Raw genomic sequence first — 23,749 nt, forward strand, 5'->3', positions numbered from 1 at the left:
TCATTGATTTTTTTTCTTCATTGATTCTTTTAATCATTTCTAGGCAGTATTTGAGACATCTGCTTTTAGTCTTTTTATTTATAACAATTAGGGCAGACATGTCAATTCTTACAGTTTTCTTTTTGGTAACTAATATGAATTCAAGTGTTGTTTGACTTGACTGTGTTGAGATGCATACAATTCTTTATTTTTTGTGCACTAATTCCACTCTGGATTTTCTTATATTCAAATTTTTTTTACCCCATCTTTTGTTGTTATTTTAAATTAATGTTTCCTTGCTATACCACTTAAACTGTTCTTAAATCCCTCAAGAGTCAAGGAAAATAAGTAGATAATCTATGCCTTTGGCTACTATACTAGATTTGCGGAGGATATTTTCCCTTGTGTAGTCTATCAGAAGCACAGCTTTTCACAAGACTTTTTAAACCACAGTTTAAAAAGATAATGATTGCAATTTTATAGGATTTTAGCCTATTCTTAAGAATAATAAGTATGGATATTTATTTTTTTAATAGCCCAAATTTCAGAACCCTTTCCATCTAATTATAAATGAAATGCCTATCAGAAATATTTATAAAAACACATATCAGTATATTTATGTTTAAGAACATTATAATCTATTTCTTCCAATTGTTCCTTACTGTTTGATTTATAACCAACAGAATGCTCAAAGGTTCAAAAAGCCCCTGGAAGTCGTTCTTTTGGGATATGGCCAACTCAGAAGATGAAATATTATAGCTGCATAAATTATTAATACCACTTTAATCCTCTGTTTGAAACTGCAGTGTGAACCAGACTGTTTTACTGTGTAAACCACACCCTGGGAGCATGTTAAGCACCTTTTAGATGCTGCTTTAGTTCTCTCAGCACTTAGCACAGCGCCTCTGAGCACGCTAGGCTCAGTTATGCATGTTTCATTTGCTGGGTTCAGATCATTTGGGTGCATTTGATACACTAAATCTTTAATAGGTGAAGAGAGGCCCATAGTCAGTTCAACTCAACAAGCATTTATAGGACACCTAGTATGTAATCTGATCATGTCACTGCCATACTTAAAATCTTTTGATTATTCCCTGTAGTTTTCAGGATAAAATCCAACCTCCTTAATACAGAGTGTGAGGCCCTACGTAATCTATCACTAATGGCAGATATGTGACAGGCAGGCTCCCATGATGTAGGAGAGGTCCTACTTCTCTGACAAATGGAATTAATGTATCTCATCACATTTCCCACAGAATAGACATGGTCTTGGAATCCTTCCTTCTCAACACAATGTTCCAGGCAGCTACCACCAAAAGACCAGAGTTCTAACCTATTTGCTAGTCTTGCCAGGCTATCTCTAGTCTTCTGAACATCACCAAACACCATGTGCTTCACGGACAGAAAATGACGTTTAGTTCCCTAAACATGCAAGCTTTTCCCTCTTAGCTGCCTTTGCATATGCTGGTCCCTCTCCCTGAAATAATCTTCCTCCTTTTCCATGTTTAGCTAACTCTTACTCATTCTGCACAATTCAGATCAAGCTTCACCTCCTTAGTCACATTCAGATGCCTTTCTTCTGTGCTCTCAGGGTAATCTGCACTTAGCATTTTAAATACTTTTAGTATTTTATCATGCTGGACCATAAGCATTCATTGCTTGCCTCTCTCCCTATCTAAAATGAAATTCTTTGAGAGGAGAAGTCATGTTTAATTTCACTTCAAATCTCAGGTGACCCCCACAGAACCTGGTGCACAGTAGGTTTTCAATAAATGTTCAAGAACAAGTGTTCTGGTCATTGAAACACATTCCAGGAAATCAAAAGAGAATAACGTATAAGAACAGGAAATACTTATTGAGCACTTACAACGTGCCAGGCCCAGCTCTGAGCATTTGACATAGATCATGTTGTTAAACCTCACAGTGACAGCCCTTCAGAGTAGATTCTGTGATTATCTTCCTTTGGTTAAGTGAGAAAACTAAGACCCAGGCCAGGTGACTTGGCCAGGGTGACATCGAGACACGTGGTCTGGCTCTGGCGCTCCACTACCTGGGCCCTGCATGGACTCTGTCCTCAAGAAGTTCAAAGGTTGGTAGAGGGTGATAGACAGATATGTGGTTAAGCACTATGTACAGGATGGCTTAAGCACAACATAAAGAGTAGCACAGAGGAGGGACAGATTAACGTGGTAGAGGGTAAAGAGACAAGGGTTCAGGAAACGCTTCACTAAAGGAATAGTACTCAAATTAGGGTTTGTGGGTTTTTTTTTAAAGATTTTATTTATTTATTTGTCAGACAGAAAGTGAGAGCACAACTAGGGGGAGTAACATGCAGAGGGAGAAGCAGGCTCCCCACGGAGGAAGGAGCCCCATGGGGGTCTCAGTCCCAGGAGCCCAGGATCATGACCTGAGCCGAAGGCAGACGCTAAACCTACTGAGCCACCCAGGCACCCTTCAGATTAGGTTGGAAAGACTACAAAGAGCACATGAGATGGAGACCCGAGGAAAGGTATGCCATGTAGATAGAAGAGTTCATGCAATGCACAGCAAACGGAAACAGGGTAATGTTTGGGCACAGGACGACAAACCACATAGCTTGCAGAGCCCAGAAAAAAATGGAAATGCGGGGCCCCTTGTTCATCAATTATTAAGAATTTCAAACCACTATAGCGGACCATTAAATCAAATAGCTCTCCTAGGCTCAGGGTCTTATGTGAGGACACAGGTTGCACCTCCCTGAAGCCAGACCCACTGGGCACCATAAATGCTCCAGCATGACTGGAACAAGAAGTACCTGGGGGCATAAGTACTTTATGAGACAGGAAATGACATCGGGGAGGCCAGTGGAGGTCAGAGCATTTGCTATGCTGTGCAGCCTGGACTTTGCCCCATAGTTAAAGGAAGCCATATAGAGGTTCTCAGCAGTGATGTAACCTGATTGGATTAGTTTGCAAAAAGATACTTCCGGCACTCCCATGGGGACTCCCATAGGGAGGAAAGGGGTGGGAGGAAAGGGGTGGGAGGGGGGCACAGCAGCTGTAGCAATTATATGGGGCCAGAGAGGCTCAAGACTTGAACTTATGTTTTTCAGTGGGGATGTCTGAGAAATGAGTAGGAGCACATCTTGTAGGAGTTAACACTCTAGGTGCACAAGGAGTCTGTGAGGAAAAAGGATTGGACGGACCCAAGGCTCAACAAAGGGTGTGGGGTTCAGAAGAACACAGCATTTTGCTTAGTCCTGCCAGACCAATTTGAAGTAGGGCTTGATATAATTACCTAGCATCATTTGAATCAGGGGCACCTCCAGTTCTGGAGAAGGAAAATGCACAAACTGTAAGAAAAGTTTTTGTGTGGATTTCCATTTTTCCAACTCCCACAAGCAAAAAGGCACATGAAGAGTCTATTTATTTGTTTCTTGATCTCCTTCCAAAGAACCATGGTTTTTTGGGTCACTCAAATTTTCCCATGAAATAGAAAAAGAAATAATCCTTAAACCCTTCCGATGTGATTTCTCAATTGCCAAACTGTTCTCAAGAAGCTTCCTGAGTTCTCTTTGGCTTTCTGGCACTATTTGAATGTGATCTCCAATATAATAAGGATAAAATTAAATAACACATTAGTGCTTTGGAAATGGAAGTTCAATGTAAATACGGCAGTATTAGTTTCATTTACACAAAGACAGTAAACATCCAGATCCTGGGAAGCTGACGATGATTCACACAACTAAATTACTTCTCCTTAACCCTCTGATGGTGTGTTCTATTTAGTTTTCAAGTTTCAGCTCATTTGTAGAAATTCTAATCATATTAACCTCCTTTTGTCACCTCTTGGCTGATAAAACTTAAGGAACCAAAATATCAACATACAGAAACTTAAAACATCAAGGCCTGGACCTGCCCACAAAGCCATCGTTATCTTCATTTAAAAACTATCTTTTAAAAATGGGAACATTGCAGATTGTACTTGGGCTCACAATCTGGTTTCAGGGCTCACTGTCACTTTTAAGCCATTTCTTTAATGTTCTAAGTGCTCCTAAATAGGACAGCAGTCATCTAACAACATGCTAAGAATGGGGCAGCTTGGTGTAGCTGGAAGGTCATGGGCTTTCATGGGAATGAGGGTTGGTACAGGTGTGATTTGGGGCAGGTTATTTAACCCTCAGTTCCCCTGGGCGTGAAGTGGGTTTATATCTGCATTGCAAAGTTAGTATAGGGCTGAGGGAGCCCTCGGATGTGCAGATTAATGTCCCAAAGCAGACTTGCCATACAGTGAAGTTTCCTGAGTAGGCTGTGTGTGTCTTTGATAGCCCTATACTCTCTACACAATTCTCCTTGCTTGGTTCTGAGAATACCTGAGTACGTTTCTTCCCTTTGGGTGTAACCAAGTGGTAAGATTCCAGCTTCAAAACACCAGAGTCACTGAGTCTGAAGTCTGCTCTGCTGGGGTCAGACCCTGAGATACAACCAGCACTGGGAAACTCAGAACCTTCATTTCCCAGGTAACTGAGGAACTCTTCTTTTTGTCGCAGGAACTGCTTTTTAGCCTTCATATTTAGTGTTTACTAGTAATTTCCACAGAAGTCTTTCCCCGCCTCCCTGACCTCTCCAAGTGATCAGATCCCCTGCTATAAACTGTCATAGCAACCTATAATTGCTTCTTTGTCGAACTCATCACAATTATAACTGATCAATTAATTCTGCAATTACTTGTTTCACGTGTGTCTTCTTCAACAGAATGTGAACTCCACTGGAGCTCTGTCTTGTTCATCACCACGGACCCAGCTCCTGGGCAAACTTCTTGACTGTGGTAGGTGCTTAACAACCATGTATGACTAAGTAAGTGAGTGGAGTTGGGCCCTTGTTAACTGATTTGGATAAACACATGTATTATTCACAGACATAAATGATATGAATTAGTTTGCTTGATTCATATGTGTACTCTTCAAACAAAGGACTCGTTTTTATACACAAGGACATTTGTGATTGGTGATCATTATAGGACACTTACGGAATTGCTTTTGTTGTCATGGGGATGACTTGTGCACATCGAGCCACACTCTTTTCCTTAATCCTTATTGCGTCCAGTGAGATATGCTTATCACTTAGTGAGACAGATGATGGCAGTCCTCCTGCAGTGTGCAAGTGAGGAAGAGAATAGAGATGGGAGACACTTCTTCCAAATCCAGCTGTGGTGGTACCTTTCATCTTGCCTACAGACACTGAATATGTCCGACAGCAATTTCCTTAGGATGCTCAGCAATGAAGCCAATGAGTGGGTGGTGGGGGAAAGCAATCAATGGTGAAGAATTATCATGTAGAAGGCATTGAACTCACTGACATTAAGATTATCCCCCAACTATGGTCGAAGAAACGGAGGTTCCGAGATCTTAAATAAACTTCCCCAGGTCACACAGCTAGGACCCAAAGGAAAAATTACTGATAGAGAGTGCAAAGAAAATACTGGAAAAGGGCCAGGAAGAAAGTAATAGGGGAAGCAGAGAACAATAGGAGCAGCCCAGTCTACAGAAGCTAAAAACAACCTCATTTCTCTAAGAAATTCCAATTGCAATGACTGACTCTGTGACCCATCCTATCTCTCTGATATCCATCCCATTACTTGTAAAGAGCAAACACTCAAGATATGTGGGGTCTAGGAGGCAGGGGAAAGGCAGCCCTACCTTCGAGTCACAAGTATCAGTAATTACCTTAGTAGAGATGAATTATCAGACACCTGAAAAAGATACTAGGACTGTTGGAAGAAAGGGAGGAACACAGGCAAGATCAAAGAAGAGCTCCCAAGAGAAAAGGGGGTGGGCATAAAAATCCTCCCACCATCACCATTGCCCTACACCAGCCACTCCAGATCACCAGCTTGTGCTCAGGTGTGTAATGGACACATCATAGACCCATGATTTGGACCCCACTCAACAGAGGTCTGACTCTTGCCAGGGCCAGTCTAGAAGCGTGACTTCTTTTGCATATTGATCTGAGAAAAAAAAAAAAAATTAAATGGGTCTCCCATCAACCCAGCTGCTCATGCTAGTACCTGGAGTCACTGCTGACACCTCTACTCATTTTTTCATCACAGCCAAGGCTCGGTTCCACTTCTTTTCTCTCCCTCTGCTGCCATCCTCTCTGGGCCCCTCCCTGCCATTCTGTCTCCGGGGCTTTACACTAGTACCGCAACCTCTTGACTGGTCCTCCTGTGTCTGCCCTTGCCTTTGTCCAAGCTGTTCCCTCTCTATCCAAGAGCCAGAATGATACTTTAAAAACACAAAATTGACCGTGTCCTTCCCCTGCTTAAAATCCTTCAAGGGCTCCCTTGGTTCTTCTTGGGATAAAATATCAACTCCCTGTGACAACCAACAAGGTCCCATCTGTGCCATCTTCTTGACTAACTCTGGAGCCCCATCTGCTGCTTATTCACTCTCACTTCTCTCATGTTTCGGGCTCACCAAGCTCACTTCTCTTTAATCCCTCGCTTGTGCCATTCTGTCTGCCTCTAAAACACTGCTAATATCAGTCTTCCTGACAATACGCATTGTGAGGTCCATGAAGTTAGACACCATGTCTATCCTTTTTAGGGACCAGTGTCTATCATTCTGTCTCCAGGACTTGAGCATAATCCATGGCACATAGTAAGAGGTCAGCAAATATTTGTTGGAAGAGTGTGGACCGTGTAACTGAATAACTGAATATCCACTTATTCAGTCCACAATATTTCTTGAGTCAGTACCTTTGTGAGGTAATGTGCAGGTTACTCAGGATACAGTGAACAAAAGGAACACAGTCCCTGACCTCTTAGAGTTTACAGTCTAAGAGACTTTCCCCTTTTTTCTACTGAAATAAAATAATGGCTCTAAGATCTTATAAAATGTTGGCTATTATCTTGTTCTTCTCTGAGTTTTCTTGATTTAGCTCTTAAATTCTCTTTTCCATGCTTTCTCTAATATTTTTTTCATCTCCTCACTGACAAGGTCAGGTATTTAAATGCAAGGAAATGTTTCAACTTCTTTACTTAATTTTAGGTCCTATCTTAGTCTACACAGAAATTTCTTTAAAAAAAAAAACTGTGCTTTTTAAAAATTTTTTATTAAAAAGTGGCATGCTCATCTATGATAGAAATCAGAACAGGAGTGCCTGCGTGGCTCAGGTGGTTAAGTGTCCAGCTCATGATTTTGGCTCAGGTCACGATCTTGGGGTTGTCAGATCGAACCCTGCATCAGGCTCAGCGCTAAGGATGAAGCCTGCTTAAAGATTCTCTCCCCCAGTCTCTTCCTGTCCCTTCCCCCTTCTAAGAAAAATAGAAATCAGAACAGTGGTTGCTTATGGGATGTGGGGATTGACTGGTAGGGGGTAAAAGGCAACTTTCTAGGAAAATGGAAATGTTATAAATCTTGATTGGGGCTATATCATTTCGGGGTTATATCTTCATTGGACTTTATATTTTTTTTCTTTTTTTAAAAGATTTTATTTATTTATTTGAGAGAGAGACAGTGAGAGAGAGCATGAGAGGCGAGAAGGTCAGAGGGAGAAGCAGACTCCCCATGGAGCTGGGAGCCTGACTCGATCCCGGGACTCCGGGACAATGACCTGAGCCGAAGGCAGTTGCTTAACCAACTGAGCCACCCAGGCACCCCATTGGACTTTATATCTTGATTGGGTTACATGAGTGTATGGATTTGTCAAAATCATTAAATTTTATACTCCTACTCTGTGTCTTTCACAGAAAGCTAGCTTTACCTCTACTAAAAATATTTTTACGTAAGTAACACATGCTTGTTTTAGGAAACACTATCAAACAAAAGTAAGTAAAAATAAGACAATCAACATGACCTGCAATCCCATCACTCAAAGAGGAACATGTTTACATGGTGATGTATGTCCCTCCACATCGTTTCATTTTTCACATGCAAAGATACAACATGGATTCATACGGAATGTAGTGACTCCTAATTTTTTTTTTAGAAACAGTAACCTGAGAACATACACAAAAGTTTCTTTATAATTACTTCTTAATGGATTAATTTCCTAAACTAAGTAAACATCAGGATCCTAAATTTGTTTCTAAAACTTTTAGAGCCCATTTTTCATGCGTCACCCTCAACAATGCTTATTGAATGTGAAATGCCATTTCTCAAGAGGGCTCTTGACCAGGAATGATCTTCAGGCTATGGTGCTAAGATGGCTAAATCCTAACTACTGGACCATCACACCAACAGTACATCTTTAAGTTGGTACCAGAGTTATAGTGATTTACTAAAATTCACTAAGAACATTCTAGTGACAAAGTACATTAAACATCACCTCAGAATTCATTCTTCTGTCCTCCTCAGATTATTAAGCTGTTATGAGATCCAATTTATGGCATGTTCCTCTTATATTTATTGTTTAATTTGGGTAGATTCTAATTCAGTACAGGGACCCATGTAATTGCATGGCTAGGCTGTTGTGATCTACAGCTCCATAAAATTTTACCACTGCATGAGATCATACACGCAAATCTCACATTTATCTCAGAAATTCAAACCACATCAAACTTGAGACATAATATTTGAAGTCAACAAAGCCACAGCCCACCTCTAACACTTCCTAAAAATCTATTGCTAAATCTAGTTCACCAAGTAGACATGTGGGAAAATACTCCAGTGGGTCCTTTGTCAGTTTCCCGATGGTGATACATAGACTCCCACAGAAGGAGAATTACTTGAAACTACCCAGAAAATTAGAAAAGTAAGGACTAGAAGCAAAGATCTGTGAGAAAGAGAAACGTCTTTAGCTTTACACTTCTGGCAAGCGATAAAAGGCAGCTTTAGTGACAGCAGCCAGATGGAGATCAAATGACAACTGTGAGTTCATAATGGTCTCCAGCGTTCTGGCAAGCACGGGGGCAGTAGGGGAAGTGGGAGGGGACAGCTTTACTGGTACTACAAGCCAATCTGGTGCACATCAGCGTTATCTGACGTCAGCTAAAACCAGTTCTGAGGCACTGCATTGGGACCAGCTGTTAGATACTGAAAGCACCCGGGCCTGCCTCTCTGTACTCCCCGCCTCCCACCCATAACATTTACAGGACGCTACCAGTTAATTTATGTTCCCTACAGCAGGGAGGACCCAGATGTTGAGGCTGCAGTTGCCCATTTGAAAGGAGGTCACAAATACAGGAAGCTTTCAGAGGATAAAAGAAATGTGAGGGTATTCTACAACTTGAGAAACTCATTGTTCTGTACTAAACACATGAGCCCAAGTTCACGGGCACGCGCGCACACACAGGAAGGGTTGGAATAACATCAAGCCCGGTTCCTTAGCGTGCAGAACTACCTCATTGCCGCTAGCAGAACTGCAGAGAGGTCTAAAGGGCACAAACGCGGAAAACTTGGTTCGTCGGCAGTTAGAGCGGGAACATGTATATTGGATTCATCTGGAGCCGTATTAAAATGCAGTGGAATTTTTTACAGCGTTAGGTGAGACAGGGAAGCCCAGTGCTTTTACCCTCTCCCGTAATGCCTCAAATGTGAGAGAAAAGGGAGATATGATATTTGACTCAGATAAAGGACTTTGGAAGGAAGAAAATTAGAATGGGAATTGGAAAACGGGCACTGTGTAATTAATATATATGGCATTCTAGGCTCTGTGCTTTGTAAATGCTGTACGGAGAGTATCTCGTCAGCTAAACTTATGAGATGGGTACTATTATTACTTAGGAAAGAGATCAGAACGGGTGGGTGACTTGCCCAAGCCTGGCTCCGGAGCCGGGATTCTGGATACAACGCTCTGATACTGCATGAACCACAGCGGTTCTAGACGAAGAACTTAGCTCTGTGGCTAAGAAGGTAAGGTCTGGAGTCCCACATATGTGCGCCTGCATTCTGGTCCTGCCAGTTAGCTGTGGGGCCTTTGAGCTAGTAACTAGCTTCCCCATCTCCAAAAGGCCCTATAGCTTCTTCAGCAATAAAATGAAGATAACTGTAGCCTCCTCAAAGAGGGTCATGACAGTCAAGTGATGTCATATAAATAAACATCTTATCCTAGTGCCAAATGCATGATAAGCATTTAACAAATTTGCTGTTTTTATGAATAAATCACAAGTCGAGTTAGAAATGTTCTGAAACATCCCTGTGTAATTTGCTGTTACACACAGATTTCAGAAGAAAAATCTTCCAAAGAGATACACATGGGTTGAAATTTTGATTTCTCAGACCCCTGGAAACTGAGCTAATAAGGGTTTTTAGGTTAAACATGAGGTTATTTTTATAAACGAAAACTTAGAAAAGAGTGAAGGGGACATGTCATGGATGATAAGAAGTAACTCGAGGAAAAGTAAATTGCAGAGTATTTCCAAGGTCCCGTGCTTATGGGCTCTCCTGGGCCAGAACCAAAGAAATCAGGATTTACGTTGTGATTGGATGGAAGGCGGGTGTAGCTTTGGGATCACAGATGGACTTGTTTTGATAGTTTATGTAAAAGATATAAATCCAAACTTATAAAATAGAGGGTCTAGTTGCCAGGGATAATGAGAGACACGCCAAATTAACCAAACTTAATTCAAATGGTCATTAAGCAATGACCCCACCTGGTTTTCACTCGTTTTACCATCTGTTGTAGCTGTTTCTTTTCAGAAGGGAGAGTTCCCACTAGCTCCCAGGTGCGACCTGTTTATTAAGACACAGTGCCAAACCATACTCCGTAGCATTTGGTAACCAGGCAATATATTAAGGTGAAGAAGGCAAGTTGTAACATAATCTCAACAAACTTATTGCAATGGGTTGAAATTTTTGAAAATTGATATCAAAAACAGAAGAATACAAATGTGTTTTTGATTCTTGACACAGATTACTTGGTGATTAAATTGGTCAGGCCCAGAAAAACATTTCTGTGGTAAAGTAAGATAGAAGTTTTTCAGTGGCTGTGGAAATTATAAAATAATTATAGAATAACAAAATTATTAAGCAAAAAGAAAATGCTACAGCTGGAAGTGCCTTACAGGACAAACTTTTTAGTTTCCAACTGTGACTAACGTGTGTCTCAGAGACTATGGATTGAGCTGGGAGAGGGGATGAGAGGAGGCTGAAACCTGCAGAACTCTACCTCCCCTACCCCAGCCCTCTCTGGCCACTGCAGCAAGAACACTTCTGCTTTTTTCTATCTATATGTAAGGATTGTGCCTACTATTTGTTTTGGAGGGAGAATTCTAAAAAACATTTTTTTAACTAGTTGACAGATGGGGAAACTGAGGTACGGAGAGGGTGAGCAGCCTGCCTCATGTGCGTCATTCAGGCCACATTCTTAAAAGGACATCAAATTAGATTTGTGTTGGCTGTGCCTGCCAAGTAGCCACATAAATCCTAAATTTACAGCGTTATTTCAAAATTTCCCTAACATACAGATATAAAAGGTAGACAACCATATGAATCTATAAACAGGCCTTCTGGTATCTGATGGTGATGTTTTCCTAGAATAGGGAGGGATGGCTTGCCAAGGGTGGTGTTTTAGCTGAGAAAGCAAGCTTTCTGACACATTTCTGCTTAGTGGTCAGCGATGATAATACGCCCTCCCCCTCCTAGATCTGAAGGGCATGAGCTAGAACATATGGCAAAAATCCTTATAGGTCAACAGCAGAATGTTAAACACAATCCATCACTTTGCCACAAACTGATATGGTCCACAGAGCACAGGAGTAAAGTGTTCATAATGGGCAGCCAGATAACAGTCTGCTCACCACATTCTTTGGTTGCTAAAAAGGAGGCCACTTTGGACCTTTACAGTATAAAGTCAAACAGTAGCCAGAGTACTGTCAGACATCCTCCAAGACCAGCCATCCAGAAATGGGTGCTTCAAAAGACCAGGTCCTCGACCCTCTTTGAAAGATCAGTCTTAGAGGGTTTAATTGTAAATTATCTTGTTTAATACCTTCCAGATCTTGAGACTGACATTTCATTGCCAAAGTAAAAGAGAACCAAAGCAAAATGTAAAAATGTATATTATGTACAGAACAGATCTTACAGGCAATTTCAATTTATACTGGCAAAAATTTTCAGTGAATAGAGATTAAATGCTTATAAGCAAGCACTGATGTGTAAAAAAAAAAAAAAAAAGGTAAAATTTTTAAATAGTAGAGAATGCTCTTTAAAATAAAAAAAAGAATGCTCTTATTTTCCTTTACCCTTTATTTCTTTTGTTTGCAGTGTCCTAAATGATATTCAGTTTCTTTAAGTTCATCTCCACTGTGTTTCTTGTATGTTGCTTCTATAACAAGACACCCAATCTTTGCCCTTTTAAATCTCCCACTTCAAAACTCACCTTCATAAAACCGTTCAAGGTCATTTTCCTCGTCATTATAATCTCCTTATGCTACATTAAAAGAACAAGACTTGAAGCTTGGTAATTAAGGACCTTTTAATCTATTGGGTTTTATATGTGTATACAGTACAGACTGGAAGAGGTCACAAATCCTCAGTTTACAAAATGAACCAGTTTATAGGTCCTAAAGAAAATATTTTAAAAATTTTCAGGCTGGGGGTAGAGAAAGTTTCTGGAAGAATATAGAACGCAGATAAAGATGCATAACCCTCTGTAGTTCAAAAATAGTGTTCGATCAAGACATCTTCCTTTCCAATATACAAGGAGACCAAAAGTTGATTTATAGCTTTAAGTTCTGTTCGCTAATTACATCTTTAAACCTGCACAACTTATTCATTCAACAATGTCTAATTTGATATTTATTGAGGGTCCACACTGTACCAGGCACTATTTTAACCACTTAGGGACCAACCAGTGAATAAAACAAATCCTACTGCATTGATTTTATACTGGGGGATTAGAGTAGGCTGAGGGGGTAGCTACATGATAGACAACACATAGAAGTAAGGCAAGGGAAACAAAAGCAAAAATGAACTATTGGGAGTTCATCAAGATAAAAACCTTCTGCATAGCAAAGGAAACAACAATCAGCCAAACTAAAAGGCAACCTATGGAACGGGAGAAGATATTTGCAAATGACATATCAGGTAAAGAGCTAGTATCCAAAATCTATAAAGAACTCAAACTCAACACCCAAAAAACAAAAAATACAGTCAGAGATCTCGGGCAGAAGACATGAATAGACCTTTCTCCAAAGAAGACATCCAAATGGCCAACAGGCACATGAAAAAAATGTTCCACATCACTCAGCATCAGGGAAATACAAATCAAAACCACAGTGAGATGCCAGTCAGAATGGCTAAAATTAACAACTCAGGGAAACAACAGATGTTGGCAAGGATGAGGAGAAAGGGGAACCCTCTTATATTGTTGGTGGGAATGCAAACTGTTACAGCCATTCTGGAGAACAGTTCTGAGGTTCCTCAAAAAGCTAAAAATAGAGCTACCCTATCATCCAGCAATTTCACTATTAGGTATTTAGCCAAAAGATAAAAAATAGTGATTCAAAGGGGTACATGCACCCCAATATTTATGGCGGCAATGTCCACAGTAGCCAAACTGTGGAAAGAGACCAGATGTCCATCTACTGATGAATGGATAAAGAAGATGTGGGATACAAACACACACACACACACACACACACACAAATATATATATTTTATATATTAGAATATTACTCAGCCACCAAAAAGAATGAAATCTTGCCATTTGCAATGATGTGAATGGAACTAAGGATATTATGCTAATTGAAATAAGTCAGCCAGAGAAAGACAAATACCGTATGATTTCACTCATAAGAAACAAAACAAAACAAAACAAACAAACAAAAAAAGAAACAAAACAGATGAACATAGGGGAAGGGAAGGAAAAATAAAATAAGACAAAAATGGAAAGGGATGGGCACCTGGGTGGCTGAGTGGGTTAAGCTGCTGCCTTCGGCTCAGGTCATGATCCCAGGTCGTGAGCTTTCTGCTCAGCAGGGGGCCTGCTTCCCTTCCTCTCTCTCTGCCTGCCTCTCTGCCTACTTGTGATCTCTCTCTGTCAAATAAATAAATAAAATCTTTAAAAAAAAAATGGAAAGGGAGGCAAACCACAAAAGACTCTTAACTATATGGAACAAACAGGATTGCTAGAGGGGAGCTGGGTTGGGGGATGGGGTATTAAGGAGGTCACTTGATGTAATGAGCACTGGGTCTTGTATGCAACTGATGAATCTTAAATTCTACCCCTGAAGCTAATAATACATTATATGTTAACTAACTTAAATTTAAATAAAATCTATCTATCAATCGATCTATCTATTAGAAAGTGATCAGGGATATAATTCGTTAAATAAAGAGGGAATAGAGTTTAGGAGATCAGTAATGCTGGCTATTGAAACTTGAGGTCAGGGCAGGCCTCATTAAGGGGAGTGAACAATGTGGTTATCGGGAGAAAGAATATTTCAGGCAAGCAGGCAGTACAAAGGCCCTGGGGCAAAAGGAAAGTCAGTGTGGCCAGAGGGGGATGAGCATGAGAGAGAATAGTAAAAGATGAGATGGAAGTAGGGATATGATATAATTTTTTTCATGACAGCTTTCTTGAGATATAATTCACATTCCATATAATCCACCTACATATGCTATTTAGTGGTTTTTAATATATTGTTCCAATTTTAGAATATGTGCTGCCAAAGCAAGCACAGTGGCTTTTAATATCTTAATAGAGTTGTGCAATTGTCACTACCATCAATATTAGAACATTTTTATCATGATGAATAGATTTTGTAGATTCTTGTAAGCCATAGTAAGCACCTTGGCTTTTACTCTCAGTGAAAAGAAGGTCCATTATAAGTTTGGGCCAGCGAATTGACTGCGATTTGACTTGCTATTTATAGAATCACTTTGGCTGCTGGACATGAGCAAAGGAAGGGCAAAAGCAAAGAGAGAGATCAGTTGTTGCAGTTATCCAGGTGGGAGATGATGGTGGTAGCGGTGGCAGCCCTGAGAAATGGTTGAATTATTTTTCATTTTGAGGTAAGCTGATAGGATCTGCTGACAGACTGGATGTGGGTTGTGAAGGAAAGAAGTCGAGGATGACACCATGGTTTGTAAGCTGAACAATGGGAAGGATGGAATTTGCCATTGACCTATAGGAGGATAATCAGAAGGTCAACTTTTGTCATTTTAAGTTTGAGATGAGTATTGTATATGGAGACAGAGATGATGAGTAAGCCTGAGGTTCAAGAATGATGACAGGCCATATTGGAAGTTTATGTGGGAGTCATCAGCATATAAATGTTTAAAGCCAGGGATGAGGTCGTTGTAAAATGAGTATAGACAGAGAAGAGAAGAGGTCCAAGGATGGAGCTATTAAGAGATAGGAAGAAGAAAACTTTGTGATGAAGTGATGGGTGAAAAGAATTATCTCTTCTCTTTCAGAGATAGAAAATTCAGAATCCTTTTCAAGGTACCCGAACAAACTACCATTGGCCAGTTACCACCTCAGACCACCTATGTTCCTCAACCAGTGATTGGTCTACCATTCAGAGACATTCACAAAGAGACCATTCCTACTCTAATAGAAACCTTCTGACATTACTTCACTCAGTGAGGAGGTGAGGAATGGAGCGAGGGGGTTCTTGAAGAATGTTCTAATGAGTCTCTTCCCTTGATACCTCAACTGGCTTGCTCCTTCATAGCTGGTGAGATGGGAACAGGTGATGTCAACACAAGGTGTTTGGAGTAAGGCTCAAAGCAACAGCAGGACTCCACTCATGAATATTATGAATTATGAATATTAATACCTTTGCATAAGGTAAGGATTTATTGAACACACAAGATGGCACTAAGGGGATTGAATTAGGTTTTGATGGTATATAACAAATTACCCAAAACTTCATGGTTTAAAACAACACTCATTTATTATTTCACAGTTTCTACAGGTTACAAGTTCAGGCAGAGCTCAGTTTGGCTCTCTTCTCAGAATTTTACAAGGCTAAAATCAGTGTTACTCAGGCCTACATTCTCCTCTGAATGATCAACTAGGGATGGATCCATTTCTAAACTCCCTCAGGTTGTTGGCAAAGTTAATTAGCTTGCCATTGTAGAATTCATGAAAATTGCTCCTTCAAACCAGTGATGGAAAATCTCTGATGCTTCTAGTCTCTCTTCAGAGAAGGCCTAAGCCCTCTCCTAAGGGTTTACATGATTAGGTCAGGTCCAACTAGTATAATCTCCCTTTCAATTAACTCAAAGTCAGCTGATTAGGGACCTAATTACATCTGCAATCCTTTCACCTTTGCCATAGAATGTAATACCATTGTGGATGTGTTAGTGCAACACCATTGCCATATTCAAGTGGTTAGAAACAAGGCATAGGTTCTATCCACATTCAAGGGAAGAGGATTATACAGAGCTTTATACCAGGGGTTAGAGATCATGGAGGTCATCTTAGAATTTGCCTACCACAGTGATGGTCCAAGATGCTAAACATTTATGTTAAATTCAAATGGAAATATTGACCCTAAAAACATCACACTTTTAGGTAACAGTAAATTTTGGCTGAATAAATCTTCTCTGGGAGAAAAAAATGAAGAAAATTCACAGCTGGACTTCAGAAACTAGCTTCACCAGACTTACACAAAAAATATATCAGAAACTGTATGATTTTTAATAAAATATAATAGCTATATAGTTATATTTATAAAACTATGTCACAACCTAATTGATCTTTAATATAAACAGTGATCCATCTAATACTGAAACAATAAGCATCATATTTCTTTTGGATGTTAAAGGACTAAGTTTTGAAAAAAAAGTTATTCTATACAACCAGTAGTAGGAAGACATGTATGATAAAAGGAAGAAAATTTCAAAAAGACTCTTAAAATACAAAGTAGGTAGCAGTACTAAGATAACTTAACTATTCTTGAGTACATTTTCATCTGGTTTCTGAATATAACCATTTGGCATCCTTACAAATATTACTACAGATCATTCCAGTCCTGTGCAGTTGAAGTACTGGGGGTAGTTTTTAAAATGATCTCACAGATCAAGAGTTATTTTTACAAATATGTATACATGCATATTCTATCCTGATCTAGGGAAATTCCTAGATAGCAACATCCCCTAGGACTAATAAGTGTTTATGAAATAAATCATCTGTGTTCAATCATCATCAACATATAACTGTAATCTGACTGTAGTGAAATGGCAGCCTCCACTTTCAGCCAAGAGGACCACTTTGGAAGATAATCACTGATGAAACATTCTAGGTAGACTCAGCAGTGAGGGGAAATGATATAACACATCTGAGTCAGAAAGTATGACAAGTGAATATTTTTGAATACTGGAAAGCTAGGCTTATCTCACAGAGAACAACCCCACAACACTTGAACAAATTACCTTCCCATGAGGCCAAATACCGCATGAAATTCAGTTTTAGAGTGAGGGTCTATGCCTATATTAAGAAATAACCACTTTATACCACATTTTCACTGTATATAGTTGACTTGAGAGGGGCATTATTAGGGCCATGGTTCATTTGAATTGGCGTAAATAATACACGGGTTCTACTGTCCTACAGCTTCCGTTCAGATGACTAAAGTCATGGGACTTTCAGCATAGCTAGCTGATGACAGTGCACACTATTTTGTCCCAAAATCCAATCCAAGCATGGGCATACCAATTAGATGGCAAGCACTTTAAAGGCAAAGGATCAGGAATTATATAGTTCTTGGTATATAGTATGACATCAAAGAAACATTTTTGAATTAAAGTTACAGGTGTAATATCTTAGAGACGATTCATGCACTGCACAGGACTGCAGAATCCTGAGATCTCGTTCAGCTCTCAGATTCTATTCAACTTAATAAACACTGACTGTTCTGTTAAATGCAGAAATTGTACAAGATGCTGAGAACACCACATTCATGAAGTCACAGTCCCTGCTATCAAGAACTCACACAATTCCCTAATTCTTTGTGAGCCTGCTGTGATCACATTTTCTTCCAAAGAACCTGTAAGAAATACCTAGTGGATAGAAACTTGGAGTTTCACAGAACACAGTTCAACAATTTTCAAATGATGACTCAGGCCATACTGTATAATTCATGTTTTGTTTGCACAACTGAAACTATTTCAGCACCCTCCAAAAATTCAACTTTAAGGAATTCTTTAACAAAGGCATCACATGTTAGGATTTAGGGCACAGATATGAAATACACATGCATCCTTGGGTAAATTATACATTGGCCACGACCATTCCTTTACTCAAACGTTGCCCCTTGCTGACAATGCAGTTAAGGATTAAGTGCAAAATGTCAGCTCAAATAAATGAGCCAGAAAACCAACATATCACTTTTCTTTTCCACTAAATTAGGATCAAGAGAGCTGGAGAATATTTTGCCTAGAATGATACAAACATTCAGGTGCAAAAACTCCTATGCACCTTGCAAAAAATTACTTCTTTGACCTCTGGCTGTACAGAGACCTTAGTAATGCAAGCAAGGTTTTGAATGAGAGTGTATGGAGGCATTTTCACCACATTTGGTGACTTCAAAAGGTTTAAGACATGTTTTTGCATTTATTGCATATACTCATAAAACAAAGGTGAGAACTTTCAACGTATTAAGTCAAAGTCTATATACTGAAGTTTGCCTCTCAGAAATGTGTAACTTCTGCTTGCTTTCCACCCCCATGTTGCCATTATCTCAAAGGTGAAATTTTAGCATATGACTAAAAGGTCCTATAGCTGCAGCTTCATGATTCAGCATCTAACATCAATAATTCACAGTGAGATCATAGGCTCTCTGTGGAAGGTAGTGACATACTTGCCTTATGAAAGGAAGCTTAGGGCGTATTGAGAGTATTTTAAGTTTAGACGTGTGTGGATGTCAGACATTTGTCTCTTAGCTGGTGTGGTGCAGAAGGATCCTCCTTTGGGAAAAGCTCTCTGAGAAAGGTGAATCTGCAAGGCTAGGATACACACATGTGGTAACCAGCTCCTCAGCTCCTCGCGAACATGGTTTTCCAGAGTTACCCTCGGCAGGTGGGAAGGCTTTCTGCTTTGTGTGGAAAAGATTCCAACTTGGTTCCGTGCCATCACCAAACACAAATGTGTTGATTTTTCTTTTTTGAGCTTCCAACCCTTGCAACCTTCCAAAAATAAATCAAACCAGCCATCAGGGCACCGAAATAATACTACCACTAATAAGCAGCTTTGCCTAGACTTACACAAACAACACTTCTGAGGTAAACTTTGCCCCAGAGGTCTGAAACACTCTTTTTATGTAACCTGCTTACTAATAATTACTAGACTTGGGTGCATTCGCCCTGGAAATACATTTTAATAGCAACCCCTAAAAACAAAGGACATGAAACTACCATAAAAAATGTGCACCAACTAGAAAAACACTTGGCAGCCTGCTCCGGCCTCAAGTGGAAGACACCCCCTCTCCCCCGCCGCGGCGAAGACCCCCCACCTACCTACCCGCCACTCCAACAGGGTAAGAGTCTGCTCGCGACCCCGCCCTCCGCGATCCCTGCACCGCCCCCGCCCCCTAAACTCGCCTTCCGCCTGGCTCCACCCCCTTCCGCTCCTCTCCCCACGGTTCCAGGGGCTAGGGTCAAATTGTCGGCGCAGGCTTATTTGCATAACCCAATGGCTGTGTATATGCAAATGAGGCGGGTGGTGGTTGGCTGGAGGTTAGCCGGATAACTCCGGCGAGCGGGGCCTTTGTCCTTCAGTGGCTGTGAGGCAGCTGCCGGTAGGGAAGCGAGGGGTGGCGGCGGGCGAGCGTGTGGGGCGGGAGGACCGGCTGGACGACGCTGAGGCGGCGGGCGCTGGAGGAGCCTGTGAGGGAGTGCAGAGAGCAGGCGCCCGAGCGCCCACAGTGGCAGGAGCAGCCGGCACGCCGCTCTCTCTCTGTGGGGGACCCGCAGTTGCAATATGACTTTGGAGGAATTCTCGGCTGGAGAGCAGAAGACTGAAAGGTAAGGCGGCCGGAGCCTCTCCCGGAACTCCTTCTCGCCCACTGCGCGCACCGCAGCGCGTCCCGGCTGTGCAAGGTTTGCCGGCGAGCGAGCGGCTGAAAGTTTGCAGAGGCACCTCCCGCCCGTCTCTCTTGGGAACCTTCCCAGAGGCGCCGGTGGACGGAAGGAGCGTGCCCCCTAACCCGGCCGAGCCCCTCTGGGCCTCGGCAAAGGGCAGAAGGCACCGTCCCTGCCCCCTGCGGCTCCTGCGGCTGGCAGCCTGTGGCTGCGCCCAGCGCCAGGGACTGACTGGCAGCGCCCGCGGGGGAGGGTGGCGGGTGGCCCCGTCGGGGCTTTTCGCAGGCCTCCTGGCCTCTGGGCTTGCGAGGGGTCACGGGGGTGCGGGTGACCGGGCCGGGGGAGGCTTGGCGTTTGCAGAAACCCAGCGGCGCGGCGGCGCACGGACTCGGGAGGAAGGGTCGCGGTGCCGGGTGAGGGGGCGGCGATGGCCCCAAAGGGACCTGGGCTGACGGGACCCCCTTTGCTCTCGTTCGCGGATAGGATGGATAAGGTGGGCGATGCCCTCGAGGAAGTGCTCAGCAAAGCCCTGAGTCAGCGCACCATCACGGTCGGGGTGTACGAGGCGGCCAAGCTGCTCAACGTGTAAGTGGGGCCCTCTCGCGTCCCCCGTGGCACCCCTTCCCGCCCCAGCCCGGAGGCGACGTCGCGGAGAACCCCTCGCCCTGCCGCGCAGTTTCCTGAGGCTTCCCAGCTGCCTCTCGGCCCCCTGCCCCGGAGGTGGGGTGCGGGGAGCGAGCAGGCCGGGGCGCGACCTCGGGGCGCTGGCGAGTGTTGCGGGCGTCTACGCAGACGGGTGGTGCCTCTGCGCTCACCCGCCCCTCCCGCTGCCTTCAGCGACCCCGATAACGTGGTGCTGTGTCTGCTGGCTGCGGACGAGGACGACGACAGGGATGTGGCTCTGCAGATCCACTTCACCCTGATCCAGGCGTTCTGCTGCGAGAACGACATCAACATCCTGCGCGTCAGCAACCCGGGCCGACTGGCCGAGCTCCTGCTTCTGGAGACGGACGCCAGCCCAGCCTCGAGCGAGGGCGCTGAGCAGCCCCCGGACCTGCACTGCGTCCTGGTGACGGTAAGCGAAAGGGGTCTGCAGGCCCGTCCCAGTTAAGAGTCCTGGAGGGAAGTGAGCCGAGGGTTGAGAGTCGCCTGACTGCAGATCTGCAGTGAGGGGGAGGGCTGGAGCGTGGCTGCCTTTGCTCCATTAGAGCGTGGCTGGACTTTCAGCCGAGATGTGCTGGTTTCATCACCAGGATTTTCTCTGGTACAGAACATGTCTAAGCACGTTGGAGGCTGCCAGCAGCGGAAGAGATCCTTGTGAGTCAGCACTGTCAGCCCAGCTACTCCCTCCCTACCTACATCTGCACTACCTCCCGTGACTAATTCCTTTAGTAGGGCAGATTAGATAAAGCCAAATAAATTCCTGGCTCACCCTCATTAAGGAGTCAGTCAGCTTCATTCTCCACCACTCAAAGTTAAAAATAGAAATGGTGTAGGAGACAGACATTATTAGTTCCCTAGAAATACATTAAGAGGGTGGAGTGAGAATTTTTTCTTTGCAATTGTGCCTTTTTTAATGGACACTTTTTTTCTGATAAAAGCCTTTGATAGGTAAATTACTTGTGTTTCCAAAGGTAAATGTGATAGCCTTGTCTTTTACAGTTCACTACCTTTTGGCTGGTCTAGTTAAGTGGCAGCCCAATCATTTTGCTACTCCGGAAAATTACTACTCTGTCTTTAGGGAGGATATCAAGTGGCAGCTCTTGTTAACTGTTACGTAGCTCTCATCTCACTGTACACAGAGCATGGAAATATGTCTCAGAGCTGTTTCACTCAGGTGTCTTACACAGGACAAACCTGTGAATGATACTGTCATGCAAAACTAAGTAAGTCTCATGCAACCATATGTATATGGTTCGGAGGGTTGCATGTGTTCATCCTTTCAGAGTATGGGTTAGTGGAGAATTACCCTTAATGATTCTGCAGGAAACCAGCTACCTAGAAGAAAGTTTATTTTTTACGGTTGTAACTAGTCTCTATGTCACACAGCCAAAGTAAAGAATGTTCAAGAGGAAGTTGTTTTCTTCTTGACATGAGTGTCATTATTAGCAGATGCTGATTTTTTTAAATAGTAAATTTATTTTCCTCATTTCGTTTCCAGAATCCACATTCATCACAGTGGAAGGATCCTGCCCTAAGTCAACTTATTTGTTTTTGCCGGGAAAGTCGCTACATGGATCAGTGGGTTCCAGTGATTAATCTCCCTGAACGGTGATGGCATCTGAATGAAAATAACTGAACCAAATTGCACTGAAGTTTTGAAATACCTTTGTAGTTACTCAAGCAGTTACTCCCTACACTGATGCAAGGATTACAGAAACTGATGTCAAGGGGCTGAGTGAGTTCAACTACATGTTCCGGGGGCCAGAGCAAGATGACTCTGCAGATGGAAAGAGGTGAAAATGAAGAAGGAAGGTGTGTTGCAACAAATACAAGTCAAAAGGAACAAAAAATTACAAAGAACCATGCAGGAAGGAAAACAAACTATGTATTAATTTAGGATGGTTGAGTTACATTTACATAAACCAAATGTGCTTTGTTAAAGTTCAAATGTGCTGCAGTAGTTTGGGTATTTTTGGTTTATATGCCCTCAAGTAAAAGAAAAGCAGAAAGGGTTAATCATATTTTAAAACCATATTTTATTGTATTTTGATGAGATGTTAAATTCTCAAAGTTTTATTATAAATTGTACTAAGTTATTTTATGACATGAAAAGTTATTTATGCTATAAATTTTTTGAAACACAATACCTACAATAAACTGGTATGGAATAATTGCATCATTTCTTAATGTGTGCTTTTGTTTCTTTTAACTTGAAATGTATCTTAAATTTTTTTATATGGAAAAATTAAAAACCCTTCTGAAATCATGTATCTACAGTATATGTGTCTATCTCTCTATATAGGTAGAGACCTGCATGTGTCATGTATCTGTTTTTTCCACTTTTATGCATTTGGGCCGGACATGGCATAATTTTATTTCTTAGTGTTTATTTAAACAGACATCTTACTGTGCCTTACTCTACACTATGTCCAAAGTCCAAAAGCCAAAGCTCATTTAAGAAACGTTGGGGTTGCAGTTCAGGAAAGAAGTGTTTGAGATTTCACTTGCAACATTGGAATAATTACCATGCAGTGACATTAATGTCATAGTAAGAATATATGCAGAATGCTAAGGAAGCAAAGGTGACCAAAGTTACCTGCAAGAGCAGGTCATTTTACATGGTCTTCGAACTCAGGTTTCACTTCCCCAGCTAGAGGAAAAGGATGTTGCTGGCAGTGACCCTGGTTTGTGCAAAGGCAGGTTCCCTGAAAGACCCACCCTGGTTCAGGGAACAAAGGGTGATTCTGTGTGCCTCTGGGGTGGAAGAGAAGGGAGAGATAAGGTGAAAAAAGGGGGTGGGGATTAGGCCTAGACTCTGAAGGGCATTAGGGCTTCCTTCTGTAAACTCTGGGGATTCGGCAGAGGCCTTCACAAGGGGAGTGACGTGATCAGTGTTCTGGGAAGATAACTTCAGGACCCATGAAAGAGAGATTACTGGGATAAGAGGCTGGAGGTGACGCCAATCAGGAAGTGACTGGACCAGGCCAAGGCTGTGCAGTTTGCAGACCATGTTTAAGGAACAAACAGGGAAGTGGCCTGGCAAAGAACTCCCGTGCCCCTCTTCTCTCTAGAGCTGTATGTCTTCCAGCTGCACGTTTCCGCTGTGGTTTCAAGGGGTCTGGTTGGATTCGATGAGAGAGATGGAAGAAAAGAGCA

The 23,749-nt window shown here is 42.2% G+C and overlaps 1 protein-coding gene across 2 annotated transcripts in view; it reads left to right on the forward strand.

Annotated features, from left to right (window-relative positions):
• The window catches only part of GADD45A (growth arrest and DNA damage inducible alpha), a 79,138-nt gene extending 56,369 nt beyond the window's left edge, over positions 1-22,769 (forward strand). The window contains exons 3-8 of one of the 2 annotated variants that reach the window (XM_082686447.1): positions 4,713-4,785; positions 15,320-15,495; positions 19,303-19,873; positions 20,414-20,515; positions 20,768-21,005; positions 22,092-22,769. In XM_082686447.1, the coding sequence (XP_082542573.1) occupies positions 19,830-19,873; positions 20,414-20,515; positions 20,768-21,005; positions 22,092-22,205 (498 nt within the window). In that variant the 5' untranslated portion in view covers positions 4,713-4,785; positions 15,320-15,495; positions 19,303-19,829 and the 3' untranslated portion in view covers positions 22,206-22,769. Of the gene's footprint in view, positions 1-4,712; positions 4,786-15,319; positions 15,496-19,292; positions 19,874-20,413; positions 20,516-20,767; positions 21,006-22,091 lie in introns of those variants that run through there. The other variant, XM_082686446.1, reaches the window with a different exon arrangement.
• Positions 22,770-23,749: the final 980 nt, after the last annotated feature.

Source organism: Mustela nivalis, assembly GCF_964662115.1.
Source record: "Mustela nivalis genome assembly, chromosome: 10".
NCBI classification, from domain to species: Eukaryota; Metazoa; Chordata; class Mammalia; order Carnivora; family Mustelidae; genus Mustela; species Mustela nivalis.